The 14,228-nt window shown below is 61.6% G+C and overlaps 1 protein-coding gene across 1 annotated transcript; it reads left to right on the top strand.

Moving 5' to 3' along the window:
- The first annotated feature begins 345 nt into the window (after window positions 1-345).
- Window positions 346-13,717, top strand: TBX2 (T-box transcription factor 2). The gene is made up of 7 exons (XM_029082622.2): window positions 346-1,042; window positions 3,014-3,281; window positions 5,306-5,452; window positions 5,970-6,046; window positions 6,263-6,432; window positions 7,521-8,197; window positions 12,342-13,717. The coding sequence occupies exons 1-7, from the start codon at window positions 645-647 to the stop codon at window positions 12,798-12,800; spliced, it is 2,196 nt and encodes a 731-aa protein (XP_028938455.1). The 5' UTR covers window positions 346-644; the 3' UTR covers window positions 12,801-13,717.
- Window positions 13,718-14,228: the final 511 nt, after the last annotated feature.

Below are 14,228 nucleotides of genomic sequence, written 5' to 3'. Positions count from 1 at the left end.
CCGGCCCCCCCCTTCCCGGCCCAGCTCGGCCGGAGCTGTCAAAACCCCGCCCCCGGAGAGCCACAATTGGTCCAAAAAGCGTAAAATCAGCAATCAAGGGGGCCTGGCTCGTTAGCGCAGGGGGGATCAGAGAAGGAAGGACATGTGAGATCCTCACAGTTTTCCAGAGATCACGACAAGATCTAACCACTTTTGCGTGGTGGCCGGCGCCGGAGCCGGCCGGTCCTGCCCCGCCGCCCCGCCGCCGCCCCGCCGCCGCCCCGCCGCGCCCCGCCCGCCGCCCCGCCGCGCCCCGCAGCGCCCCGCAGCCCGGCTCCCCGCCGGCCGGGAAGGGGGCCAGGGCGGCCCACAGCGGGCGGAGAGGAGCCGAGGGCGCGGCGCGGCGGGCCGGGAAGCGCCGCTCCCCGGCCGGCACAAAGGACTGACCGCCGCCGCCGGCCCGGAGCCCCGCTCCAGCCCAGCCCGGTGCAGCCAGGTCCGGCTCAGCCCGGTGCAGCCCGGCCCGGCTCTGCAGCCCGCTGCAGCCCGGTCCGGCTCTGCAGCCCGGTCCGGCTCTGCAGCCCGGTCCGGCTCAGCAGCCCGGTCCGGCTCAGCCCGGTGCAGCCCGGTGCAGCCCGGTCCAGCCCGGCCCTCCGGATGCACCGATGAGAGAGACGGCGTTCGCGGGGTCAGTCATGGCTTACCACTCCTTCCACGCTCCCCGGCCCGCCGACTTCCCCATGTCCGCCTTCCTGGCGGCCGCGCAGCCCTCCTTCTTCCCGGCGCTGGCGCTGCCGCCCGCCGCGCTGACCAAGCCGCTGCCGGACCCGGGCCTGGCCGGAGCGGCGGCGGCGGCGGCGGCGGCGGCGGCGGCGGCGGCCGAGGCCGGACTGCACGTCTCGGCGCTGGGCCACCATCCGCAGGCCGCCCACCTGCGCTCCCTCAAGACCCTGGAGCCCGAGGACGAAGTGGACGATGACCCCAAGGTGACCCTGGAGGCCAAGGAGCTGTGGGACCAGTTCCACAAACTGGGCACCGAGATGGTCATCACCAAGTCCGGGAGGTAGGAGCCCGCGGGGCCGGGGGGCCGGGGCGAGGGGAGGTCGGGGCCGGAGGGAGCGGCGGGGGCCGAGGCGGGACGACGGCCGGGGACCGACCGCCCCGAGGTGCGGACTCGGCCGCTCCCCTGGCTCCGCCGGCCCGGGGTTCGGGGTCCCGCTTCGCTCTGGCCCCGAGAAGCGTCGCTGTCCCTACCGCTATTGTCCTGTCGCTTTTGACTTTGTTATTTTCAGTTTTGTCGTGTCCGCCGCCGCCGCCGCCGCCGCCGCTCCCGCTGCTGTCCGGGGGAAGCCCCTTCCCCGTTCTCGCCTCCTCCCCGCCCCCGTGGCCCCATCCCTATCCGGCTACTTGTCCGGTCCGGCTGTCCGGGTCTGACCGGCTTCTTTCCAGTCCAGATGCTCAAGTCTTCCCGGCGTCTGTCCAGTCTTGCTGTCCGGGTCTGGCCGGCTTCTTTCCAGTCCTGCTGCCCGACTTCGGGCCAGTCCTCCTTCCCGACTTCGGGCCGGTCCTGCTGCCCGCCTTCGGGCCAGTTCGCTTGCCCGGGTCTTCCTTGCTTCTGTCCAGTCTTGCTGTCCGGGTCTGGCCGACTTCTTTCCAGTTCTGCTGTCCGCCTTCTGTCCAGTCCGACTGCCCGGCTTCCGTCCAGTCCGTCTGTCCGCGTTTGCCCGGTTTCTGTCCGTCCTCTGACGGCGCTGGGTTGACCTCTGCCCCTTCCCTGCTCTCCCTTCGCCCCGGTGGGTCCGATTCGTTCCCCGGAGACGGAGCCTGAAAAGCCCTTCCCAGAAACAGAAAGAAAGCCAAGTTTGGATTTTCTTTTTCCCTTTTTCTTGGGGAGAGAGTTTTCATTTTTTTTTATTAGAAACAAACGAAAATATAAAAATCTAACTACAATAGACAAACCAACGACGACAAACGCGAGTGTTTCCGCCCCAGCCGAAGTCTGCGAGAGGCTCGGAGCTGCAGGCCCGGCCGGGAGGGTGGGAGGCCCGGACACAGCGGGCCAGGAGGCTGGAGCCTTGGGGGCTGGGCCTGGAACCTGGGGCTGGAGCCTGAGGCTGGGAGGGGGGGCGGGAGGCCGAGGGTCCCGAGAATCTGGGCTGGGGCCCGGCCCGACTCCCACCCGCTCCTTGACCTCTCTGCCCCCTTCCCCACTTCTGCCCGTGTCCCCCTCGCTTTCCCCGGGAGACCCGGGGCCCTGGAAGGACGCTGTCTCTCCTCGTCGGCCGGGACTCCGGGACTCCGGGACTCCGGGGTCAAGTCGCCATGGAGTGAGGCGGCCCGGCCCTGATGGAACTGGGGGGGAAAAAAGACGGAGAGCGAATTTCTCCGAGCTCGGCGGTTTGTTTCTCGAGGGGCACTAGACCGGACCTGTCGGGACTCTCGGAACAGCCCTGCCGGGGACCCCAAGCCCCTCCCGGGTCCCCGAAACTCATCCCGCCTCCGAAGCGCAGGCTTAGGCCCCCCTGATTTCCGCCCCACCGCCCCCGGCGCCGAGAAGACCCAGGCCGGGTCTCCACGAGTAAAGGGAAGCGGAAGACTGAGGTTATTCCTGGAGCATTCCAGCCAGAAAGAAAGAAAGGGGAAAAAAAGGGCTGGCACTGCTCTGAATACCTCGTTCGAAAGTCCTCCGCTCACCCGGAATTCTCCGGAGAGTCTCCCCAGTTTGGCACCTCCCTCTGCCCATGGAAACTCGCCCGTCCATTCCGGGGATTTTCTGCAGAACTCACGGGTGTTTTGGCTTCAGTCGCCCGGGGAACTTGGAAGCGACGGGCCGGCCTTTCTGCTGAAATTACCGACTGATTCCGCTTGTGTAGACACGGTCAGGCGGGGGACCCGGTTACCTGGGTTCCGGGCCCCACTCGGGGAAGAGGCCGCCGAGGGTGGGAGAGGAGTTAAGGGTGGTAGGGGGTGAGGGGCGAGTCGCCCCGGCCGCCCCCACCCCCGTCTCAACCCTCGTGTCTCCCCCTCATCCCAGGCGGATGTTCCCACCGTTTAAGGTGCGGGTCAGCGGCCTGGACAAAAAGGCCAAGTATATCCTGCTCATGGACATCGTGGCCGCCGACGACTGCCGCTACAAGTTCCACAACTCGCGCTGGATGGTGGCGGGCAAGGCGGACCCCGAAATGCCCAAACGCATGTACATCCACCCGGACAGCCCGGCCACCGGCGAGCAGTGGATGGCCAAGCCCGTGGCCTTCCACAAGCTCAAACTCACCAACAACATCTCGGACAAGCACGGCTTCGTGAGTGCCCGGGGCCACCGGACCCTGCGCCCGGGGGCGAGGTGGGGGAACGCGGGGAGGAAGGGGACGTCGATGCGGACGACTTGCTGGATCCCGGGAGGTTTCTGACCTTCTTGGTCTCCCCTTCCGAGCTGACCCCCGCGCTTTAGCCCAACGGCCTTTCCCGGAACGCCTTAGACCCGAGCCCTTGGGGACCCCGGTTTACCTCGGTCCCGCCTCTCCTTCTCCACCCCCGCAGTACCAAATACTGTGATATTCGTTAGGTGCTTACTATGTGCTCAGCACTGTTTACCGAGGACTGGGGTAGATATAACAGAGTAGGCGGATGCCGGGGAATGGGGTTGGCAGCCTGCGCGTTGTTACCAGTCTGTTCCCCTCCCCTGCCCCTCATGAAGATCTAGGAGCAGCGTGGCTTAGTGGCAAGGGGACCGTTTTAGGAGTCAGAGGACGTGGGTTTCCAATCCCGGCTCCAACACTTGTCTGCTGTGTGACCTTGGGCAAACCACTGAACGTCTCTTCGCCTCCTCTGGAAAATGGGGATTAAGACTGTGAGCCCCACGCGGGACAACCTGATTACCTTGTATCTACCCCCAGATCTTAGGACGGCGCTTGGCACCTAGTAAGCGCTTAAACAAATATCATAATTATAATTATTGAGACCCGACCTCGGGTGGGAAGAGGGGCTGACCCAAGAGACGTCTCTCTGGGCCGGGCTGGGGGGCCTGTCCCCTCGTCTCAACCTCGGGGCCGATCGTGGATGCCACCTCCTCTCCGGGGCTCCGGCCCCGAACTCTCCCAGTTTGTCCCAGCCTCTCCCAGTTTTCCCCAGACGCTCCTTATGCCTCGGGCTCCGGGCCTACCGCTTCCACTTTCCCCCCGCAGAGCTGCGATCCGGCAGGGGTCAAACAGAGTGCGGGGCGGGGGCCGGGGAGGCGGAGCCGGAGCCGGAGCCTCGCAGGGAAAGCCCGAAGCCCTGCCTTGACCCCAGGCCTCTGCCCCTGGGAATCGGATCGGCCCTTGGCCGAGCAGAGAGGAGCAGGCGGCGCCCTCGGTATACGGCGGGTGGAAATGGGGGGGGGGAACCTTCTCTTTACCGTCCGCAGCTCTCCCTCCCTTCAGCCCTCCCGGGAAAAATCTTCTCCGGGGAAGGGGAGGGAGATAAGTCCGAAGATCGGAGGTTCCAACCCCGAACTCGGCTCTGTTTTACCGATCACAGTCCACCAGCCCCCCGACCCCGGCCCGGCCTGGGCGGGGGTAAAGTAGAAAAGAAGAGGAGCCTGACCCCAACGCGGCCTCTATCTCCATTCACCCTCCCCACCGGGCCTCTAATGGTGGTCGCAGTCCCAGACGGTACCAGCCTGGGCCGGGGGCGTGGGAGACCCTCTCCCCCCCTTCACTCTCCCCGGGGCAAGGCCAGCAGACCCCCACCGGCTCCTCAGTAGGACGGGGGCGGAAAAGAGGCGCGAACGCTCTGAGCCCCCCACCCCCCACCCCCGTCCTCCGCCCCAAGGGGAGTTAGGGAGGGGAGACCCCAGGATAATAATAATAATGATAATAATAGCATTTGTTAAGCGCTTACTATGTCCCAAGCACTGTTCTAAACTCTGGGGTGGATACGAAGTAATCAGGTTGTCCCACCTGGGGCTCAAAGTCTTAATCCCCATTTTACAGAGGAGGCAACTGAGGCACGGAGTTTGAATGCCGCGTAAGCCCTTTCTTATGAAATGGGTCGGGGCGGGCGCCAGGAGAGGTCGGAGGGCGAGGACGGCGGGGAAAAAACCCGCTATTCCGCTTCACCAGGAGAAGGGGCAAGGGGGCAGAGCAGGACTGGGCCTTCTGCCTCCTGGAACCGATCTCCCCGATCCGCCTGGGCCGGGGGCGAGGGACAGCGGAGCGAAGGGCGTCTAGAAGCTAAAGGAGAATGGGGTGGGGGGGAAGAAAAGAAAAGAGACATCTCTGGGAGCCCGGGAGGTGGAGAGGGCGCGGGATGGCGGGTGGTCCCTGACTCGCCCCTCCGCCCGCAGACCATCCTGAACTCCATGCATAAGTACCAGCCGCGTTTCCACATCGTGCGGGCCAACGATATCTTGAAGCTGCCCTACAGCACCTTCCGCACCTACGTGTTCCCGGAGACCGACTTCATCGCCGTCACCGCCTACCAGAACGACAAGGTGCCAACGCTTGGACGCCCCCCGCCCCCACGACCCGCAGGCCCCTTCCCCCTCCCGCAGCCCCGGGGAGCCCCCGCACCCCTCCCCATTCCCCCCGCAAGAGCCGGCTGGTGGGCCTGGGTCTCTCCCTTCTTGAGTCCCGCCGGTGAGAATGGGATTCAGGACCGGAGACCGGGAGGGCGGGAGGAGAGGTTGTATCTACGCGCTTAGTACAGTGCTCTGCACACAGTAAGCGCCCAATAAATACGATTGAATGGATGAATGAATGAATAGCATCGCGGGGAGGCCTGACCCAGGGTTATTTTAGCGGGAAAACTGGGTGGGCGACGGAAGAAGGGAGACCCCCGCCCCCCTCGGCCAATCTACCTCGCTCTCCTCGGATCCCAAGGCCGGGGTCTGCCCTGGGAGGGAACAGTGAGTGGGGAGGGGGGCTGCAAGGGGTGGGGAGGCTGGGATGGCGACTGCGGTTAACCCCCTAGCCACCGCCCGCCGTGACAGCTGTCCGGTGCCCCCGCAGATCACGCAGCTGAAAATTGATAACAACCCCTTCGCCAAGGGCTTCAGGGACACCGGCAACGGCCGGCGGGAGAAGAGGTGAGAGGCCGAGGGCGGATCAAGGGGCGAGGCCTTCTAGCCCCCCGTCCGGCTGGGCTGGGGAGGGGGGCTCAGCCGCTCCCCTTGTCCGCCCCCTGTCCCGGTCGGGCCCACCGCGGTGGGGGGAGGGCAACCTGGGACTCCTCGGGCTGGGCAGCGGTGAAGAGAAGGGACCCTCCCCTCTCTATAACGCGCCCTTTCTCTCCGGGCTCCCAGGAAGCAGCTGACCCTCCCGTCGCTGCGGATGTACGAGGAGCAGCCGTGCAAGCCCGAGAGGGACGGGGCCGAGTCGGACGCTTCGTCCTGCGACCCTCCCCCGCCGGCCCGGGAGCCGCCCCCGTCCCCGGGGACCCAGCCCAGCCCCCTGCGGCTGCACCGCGGCCGAGGTAAGCGGCCGGGCCCGACGGGACCGGACCGGGCCGGACACCTGACACCCGGAGCGTGGTTTAGTGGCCAGGAACCGGGTTTGGGAGGCGGAGGACGTGGGTTCTCATCCCGGACTCGAAGCTTGTCTGCTGGGTGAATCTGGGCAGGCCGCTTCGCTTCTCCGGGCCTCACTGACCTCCTCTGGAAAGTGGGGATTAAGACTGTCAGCCCCTCGTGGGACCACCCGATTACCTTGTATCCACCTCGGCGCTCAGAACAGTGCTTGACACGTAGGAAGCGCCTGACAAATACTTTCGCTAGTAAGTAGTATTATTCTTCTCTGGGCCGCAGTGACCTCATCTGTAAAATAGGGATTAAGATTGTGAGTCCCCGCGGGACAAACTGATCACCTTGGGTCTATCTCGGCGCTTAGAACATTCATTCATTCATTCAATCGTATTTATTAAGCGCTTACCGTGTGCAGAGCACTGTACTAAGCGCTTGGAGAGTACAGTGCAGCAATAAAGAGAGACAATCCCTGCCCTCACCGGGTTTACAGTTTAGAGGGAACAGTGCTTGGCACATAGTAAGCGCGTAACAAATACCATTATTATTATTTTCTGGGCCTCAGTGACCTCACCTGTAATATGGGGATTGAGACTGAGCGCCCCGCCCCCGCCCCCCCCCCCGTGAGACCACCTGATGACCTTGTATCTACCCCGACGCTTAGAACAGTGCTTGGCACATAGTAAGCGCTTAAGAAGTACCATTATTATTATTATTTTCTGGGCCTCAGTGACCTCTTCTGTAAAATGGGGATTAAGACCGTGAGCCCTCCCCGTGGGACCACCTGATGACCTTGTATCTACCCCGGCCCTTAGAACAGGGCTCGGCACCTAGTAAGCGTTTAACAAATACCCAGATTTATTTTGCATTTTGGCTGAGGCCGGCAGGGCGACCCCCTACCTCCACTACCCACCCCTCCAGCCCTCCCCCCACCCCGCCCCGCTGCCCAACCCCAATTTCCAGGTCCAGTCCCCGTCTCCCGACCCCTGCCCTTCTCTGGCCCCCGGCCCGGGCCCTGACCGGCCGCCTCCGCTCTCCGCAGATGACAAGTCGTGCGTCGCCGACAGCGAACCGGAGCCGGAGCGGGCCGGGCCCGGGGAGGAGCGTGCGGGGGCCGCGGCGGGGCAGAGCCCGGGCCCGGAGCCCCCCAGCCCCATGCGCCTGGCCGAGCCCCAGCGCGCCCGGGACCGGCGGAGCCCGGACCGGGCCAAGGAGCCGGGCGAAGGCGGAGGAGGGGGCGGCGGAGGCGGAGGCGGCGGAGGCGGGGAAGGCCCCTTCGGCCTGAGGGCCCCGGACAAGGACAAGGCCGAGGCCCGGAGGAAGGACGAGGTCGGGGGCCCGCGCAAGGAGGCCGCCGGCGAGGCCAAGGAGCCCGGCCTGGCGCCGCTGGTGGTGCAGACGGACAGCGCGGGGCCCCTCGGAGCCGGTCACCTGCAGGGCCTGGCCCTCTCCGGACACCTGCACGGCCAGCAGTTCTTCGGGCCCCTGGGCGCCGGGCAGCCGCTCTTCCTGCACCCGGGACAGTTCGCCATGGGCCCCGGGGCCTTCTCGGCCATGGGCATGGGCCACCTGTTGGCGTCGGTGGCCGGCGGCGGCGGCGGGGCCGCGGGGGCCGCAGGGGCCGGGGGACTGGACGGCGGCGGCCTCGGCTCCTCGCCCGGGGCGGCCAGCGCCGCGCCCTTCCCTTTCCACCTCTCGCAGCACGTGCTGGCACCTCAGGTAAGGCTCCCGCGCCCGGGCACTGAGGGGCAGGGGCCCGGCGGAGCGGGGAGGGGTCCGCCCTGGGCCAGGGGGGACCGACCTGGGGGAGGCTACGGCGAAGGCTGGGCCGGACTGAGCTTTCCGGGCTGGATTAGGCCGGGTTGGGGAAGGCCGGACTGGGCCGCACTGGGCGGTGCCCGGTTGAGGCTAGGCCCGGGCCGAGCCGGGCTGAGGCTCGGATTGGCGCGGGCTGCCCTGCGCTAGACTGGGATGATTTGGGCTGGGACATTCCGAGGATAGGGCTGGCCTGGGCTGAGCTGCCTGAGCTGAATTAAGCTGGTTGAGGGAAGGCCAGACTGGGCTGGACCGGGCAGTGCCCGGTTGAGATTAGGACCGGACTGAGCTGGGCCGAGGCTTGGCTTGGGTCGCGCTGTCCTTTGCTAGGCTGGGGTGACCTGGGCTGGGTGATTCCCAGGCTAGTGCTGGACTGGGCTAAGTCAGGGTTGGACTAGGATGGACTGATGCTCGACCGCGGTTATGCTTAGGCAAAGGCTGGGCTAGGCTACGTGGGGCTGAAACTAGGGATATGTTAGGCTGGCTTGGGCTGGGCTGGATTGGGTTAGGCTAAGGCTGTTGGTGGGCTAGTATAGGCTGGGCTAGGCGAGGCTGAGACTGGGCTGGATCTGGGTTAGGCTGAGGCTAGGCTGGTCTGGGTCAGGCTAAAGCTAGGTCAGGCTGGGTTAGGCTGAGGCTAGGCTGGGCTCCGTTGGACTGAGGCTTTGAATGGGCTGGGTGGGCTGGGTCAGGTTGAGGCTTGGGCTAAACTAGGCTGAGATGGGTTAGGCTGATGGGTTAGGGCTAAAACCAAGGCCAGGTCTGGCCTGAGCTAGGCTTGGCTGGATTAGGCTGAGGCTAGGGTCGGGCGTCTCTAATGGGTCAGAGGCAACTTGGCAGCATAAGGCAAGACAAGGACCAGACTGAGGTTAGGACGGGGCTGAGCAAGACTGGGCTGGATTAGGCTGAAATTTAGGCTGAGCCATGGCTAAACCCAGGCTGGGTTAGGCTGGGGCTAGAGTTAGGCTGAGGCTGGACCCAGGGGACCCGGAGTCTCCGCTCCCCAAGGTAGTTTGTGGGAACACCCCAGGCTCTGTATCGTCGAAGCCTTGGGGTCAGGGGAGGGAAGAGCAGAAGCTGTCTTGGGGGGGAGATGCTGAAATGGCAGCTGGGAAGGAGTGTACACATGCACACAGGCTGGGTCTTCACTGGGCCCAAACCTCATTTGGGGGATCTTGGAATCCCTTGTTTGTTTTTGATGTCTCCACAGTTAGACTCCATTACTATTTCCCAGTGTTGAAGACAGAGATGTTAGGCCTACCTACCCAGACCCTATTGGTGGAGGGGAGTGACTAAATGACTGAGATCTTCACCCAGCTTGTCTTCGCCAGTGTAGACCTTGCCTAACACACACATAATGATGATATTTATTAATGATGCCAAGCACCATGCTAGGCATTAAAGTAGATATGAGATAATCAAATTAAACTCAGCCCCTGTCCCACATGGAAGTCACAGCCTAAGAGGGAGAGAAAATAGGTATTTTATCCCCATTCTCCAGATGAGGAGACACGGACAAGTGGTAACATACGCTCAGATTCGGTCTCCACTAAAAAAAGGAAATAGCAAGGCCTAGTAGAAAGAACCTGGGCTTTGCAGTCAGAGGACCTGGGGTCTAGTCCCGACTTTGCAACTTGTCTATGTAACCTTGGGCAAATCTGTCCCTCTGTCCCTGTCCCTGTCCCTGTTCTCTGTCCCTCAGTTACTTCATCTGTAAAATGAGGATTGAATCGTACTCCCTGGTACTTAGACTATGCTCCCTGTGTATCTATTAGTTTATTATGTATTAATCTATCCCAGTGCTTAGAATGGTGCTTCACACACAGTAAGTGCTTAACAAATACCGTAATAGATAAATTAACAAAATAAAAATAAAGAGGAGAATTGATTTCCTGGGTAATGGAACACAAAGCAGCCGAGGTCTTGGAATCTTCGGCCTTAGGGGAAAATGTGACACTCACTGCTCACTTTTCTCAGACCCCCATGTGGGACAGGGACTGTGTCCAACTTAACTTGTATCTACCCCAGTGCTTAAAACAGTGCTTGGCACATAGCACTGTTAAATAGCTCCAACCCCATCTCAGGGCCCCTTCCTTTGTCCTTCATCTCTCTTCACCTCTTCTTTACCCTTGTCTAGATCATCAAGGCGAGAGTCAGGGGCATGTTGCTGACCATTTCCTCCCTTCTGGGATTGCAAAGCTGACTCAAGTTTGTCAGTCAAGGGTCTGGCCTGAAGTCCTCCCCTCCCATCCCATTCCTAGGCCTCAGAGGAGGGATGGTCATCTTCCTGCCTCCACTCCCCCTTCCTCTTCCCTGCCTCCTCCTCCTCCTCCTCCTCCTCCTCCTCCTCCTCCCCACCTTCTCCCCAGATTCAGATCTGACCTTAGAAATCCCATTAAGCCTTATGAATAATTCCCATTAGCTGGGTAAAGGAGATACAACAAGGGATCCCAGAAGTACTAGGCACCTAGTCAGTTTATGCATCCTGTGGGTGCTCCATAAATGCTTGAGGAGAGAAATGAGTTATGGCCTCAGGGAGTTCTTTGGGTTTGATTCATTTTATTCCCTCTTTCCTCCCAACTCTCCAGAGTCCATCAGTTCATGCTCCTTTTCCTTCCCGCTCTCTGCCTAGCCTCCTTCCTGCATTCCTCACTCTTCCCACCCCGCCCTAGGTCTCTTCTCTTTCACTCCACCCTGCCCCCAGACTTTGGATCCCTTCCCATCACAGCTGCTCTTCTAACCCATCTAGAGCCCGGGCCTTGGAGTTGGAAGGTCATGGGTTCCTACTACTGATATCACAATGCAGGGAATTGCCTGGTCCCCAGCCCCATGGCCAGAAGGACTACCCCAAGAGCCAAATATTGGTTCAGCTTGCATCCAGAAGCTGGTGGCCACAAAGCCGATAGTAATAATTTTGACATTTATTGAGTGCTTGCTATATGCCAAGCACCCTACATACCCTGAGGTAGATACAGTATAATCAGATCACAGTCCCTGTCCCACATGCGACTCAACAATCTAACGGGGAAGGAGAACGGGTGTTGAATCTCCACTTCCAAATGAGGGAACTGTGGCACAGAGAAGTAAAGCAACTTGCCCAAAGTCGTCTAGGAGGCAAATGGCAGAGCCAGAATTAGAAACCAGGTCCTCTGACTCCTGGGCCTGTACTACCTATTATCTGAACCAGCTGGGCCACAACTAGTTCAGATCACCAGACCTGCAGATTATCCAACAAAATTGAGTTGGCAACTCTGAGACAGACTGATGGTACTTTTTTTAGTTACTTGAATTTTTTTCCTCAATCGATGTGGCATTTGTTGAGTACTTACTGTGTGCGGAGTATTGTATTAAGCACCTGGGACAGCACGATATAATGGAGTAGATAGACACTATCCCTGCCCACAAGGAGTTTATAGGCTAGAGAGGGAAGCAGACATGAAAATATACATAAATGCCCACTTTGACGCGGGAGGGGGGTGGGAGGGGCGGTGCTTAAGCTCATAGGAGATGCAGAAGGGAGGGTGTCGAGGGAAGATCTTAGTAATAATTATGGCACTTATTAAGCGCTTCCTAAGTGCCAAGCACTGTTCTAAGCACTGAGGTAAAAACAAGTTAGTCAGGTTGGACACAGTCCCTTGTCCCACACTGGGCTCACAGTCTTAATCCCCACTTTCCAGATGAGGCAACTGAGGCTCAGAGAAGTTAAGTGATTTGCCCAAGGTCACGCAGCAGGCATGTGGCTGAGCCAGGATTAGAACCTAGTAGGACTTTGAAGGTGGGAGAACGGTGGACTGTGGCGAGGGAATTACTGGCCAGAGGGAGGATGTAGGTGAGGGCTAGCCTCAGTCTAGGTAACCAGGCCTTCAGATAAAGGTTGCAGAAGAAAACTCTGGGTTGCTCTGGGCGTAAGATGCCCTTCCACCACTGCTCTGACACCTGGCCTAGTGCCCCCCTGCCCTCTGCCTGGGTTGAGGGGAGGCAGGCCCCATCCATCCCCCACTCTGGGCCACAGGTGGGTGATGACCTCTCTGCTGTCCTTCTCTCACAGGGGATCCCGATGCCCACCTTCGGAGGGCTCTTCCCATACCCATACACCTACATGGCAGCTGCCGCCGCCGCCGCCTCGGCCCTGCCAGCCACGAGTGCCGCCGCCGCCGCCGCCGCCGCCGCCGCCGCCACCGGCTCCCTGTCCCGCAGCCCCTTCCTAACCAGTGCCCGGCCCCGCCTGCGCTTCAGCCCCTACCAGATTCCGGTCACCATCCCACCCAGCACCAACCTCCTCACCACCAGCCTGGCCGCAGAGAGCGCCAAGCCGGGCGGTGGCAGCCGGGAGCCCAGCCCCCTCCCCGAGCTGCCCCTCCACAAGCTGGGCATCCCCCACCGGGGCACCTTGTCCCCCAAAGTCTCGGCCAAAGAGGCCGCCAGCGAACTGCAGAACATCCAGAGACTGGTGAGCGGGCTGGAGAGCCAGAGAGACCTGTCTCCAGGCCGGGAGTCGCCCAAGTGAGGGCGGCCAAGGCCGGAGAGGCCACCCTGGACCCCCGTCCTGTGGCTCCCGGATTTGTACAGCACAGTGTCGGTATTTATTTAAGAGAGGAGCGAGGGCAGCTGGAGTCCGAGTCTCCCAGCCCCACCTGACCCACACGGGCACGGAGGAGACGGACCACCCTGGCATTTCCGCTCGGGCGCTCTTGGAGTAGGCCTGAGACAGTCTGGAGTGAATTGGGAGCCTTATCTGGAGTCCACCTGGAGGGAACCCGGGATCCAGCTGTAGACGAGCTAGAGTCCATCTGGAATCAGTCCAGAGGCCACCTGGGGCCACCTGCAGTGGATCCGGAGTCTCCTCCCTGTCTGACTGGCGGCGGCGGCGTCAAAGTGGGCATCACCACGGGCTGCCGGCCTGGCTGTGCCGCTGCCGTCTGGGGAAGGCAGGGTCATCGCCTCCACGCCCTCTTGCCTGAGCCCCAGCCCATTGGTGGTCCCCAGCTCCAGAGGAGGAAAGGGAGATTTGGGGCTGCCTGTCGACCCCAGGCCACCCAGCATCTCAGGTTGGCCCCAAGCTCTGGGCTGGGGGAAGGGTCAGGAATCGGGGAGGGGCGGGGGTGGCATCCTGCCCTGGTTTCAGCAGCGGAAAGGAGCCAAGGTAGAGTTTAGCCAGCACTTGGCCCACTCTGCCCTACTCCCTCCCAGCTCTTGGGAGAGGGAGCCAGAACCCCCACCCACCCAATCCCCCAGCCTGGGGAGCAGCCATGCCACCCCCTCCCCGAGCTTCCGAGGGAAAACAGAAATAAGATATTTATGGAATAAATAGTAATTTGTGTAAATAAGCTTTAAGGATCCCAGAATATGCAAATTGGTATTAATTTATTCAGAGGTGTACATTGGCGTGTACATAATATTTAGAGTTTAACTCATGGCATTTAATTTCGTTTGTTTTTTTAAAATTTTACATGAGCATATATAAATATCTATATATTGTAAATGGGGCTGGGGCAGATTGAGCCCTGGGATTGGAGGAGACCCGGGGCCGCTCGGGGTTGGGCGAGCCTGGGTCAGATCCACTCCCGGCCGAGCTGAGGAGGGGCGAAGGCTCAACCAGAAGATCTTGAAGCCCTCTTTCCCCCGCCCCCGCCCCCCCCCCCCCCCGCGCCCCTGCCCCTCCCGGGGCCCCGGGCTCCACCTCAGGTTTTAATTTTTCACTCCGGAACAAGAACAATAATAAAAAAAGAGACGAAAATAAAGAACGAGATGCCTTGAGGTGTGAGCCAGGGCCGGGCTCCGAAGGGCCCCTTGCCAAGGTGCGCGGATCATCCGGCCAGCTGTGCCGGACCACGAGGACACCCCCGGCCGGACACCTGACCCCCAAGCCCCGCCTCTGGACTGGACGCCCCCCACCCAGCCCCGTCCCCATAGCTGGACCCCTTCTGACCTCCAT

The sequence above is a fragment of the Ornithorhynchus anatinus genome, chromosome 17, assembly GCF_004115215.2.
Source record: "Ornithorhynchus anatinus isolate Pmale09 chromosome 17, mOrnAna1.pri.v4, whole genome shotgun sequence".
NCBI lineage: Eukaryota > Metazoa > Chordata > Mammalia > Monotremata > Ornithorhynchidae > Ornithorhynchus > Ornithorhynchus anatinus.
The sequence above is the reverse complement of the archived record's forward strand: the minus strand, read 5'-3'. Positions and strand labels throughout refer to the sequence as shown.

What these genes read in the sequence shown, in the direction of transcription:
- TBX2 (XM_029082622.2), top strand. Translation starts at nt 645, where the DNA reads ATGAGAGAGACGGCGTTCGCGGGGTCAGTCATGGCTTACCACTCCTTC. An exon ending in GTCATCACCAAGTCCGGGAG is followed by an intron (nt 1,043 to 3,013) that starts GTAGGAGCCCGC and finishes CCCTCATCCCAG; the next exon opens with GCGGATGTTCCCACCGTTTA. An exon ending in TCTCGGACAAGCACGGCTTC is followed by an intron (nt 3,282 to 5,305) that starts GTGAGTGCCCGG and finishes CTCCGCCCGCAG; the next exon opens with ACCATCCTGAACTCCATGCA.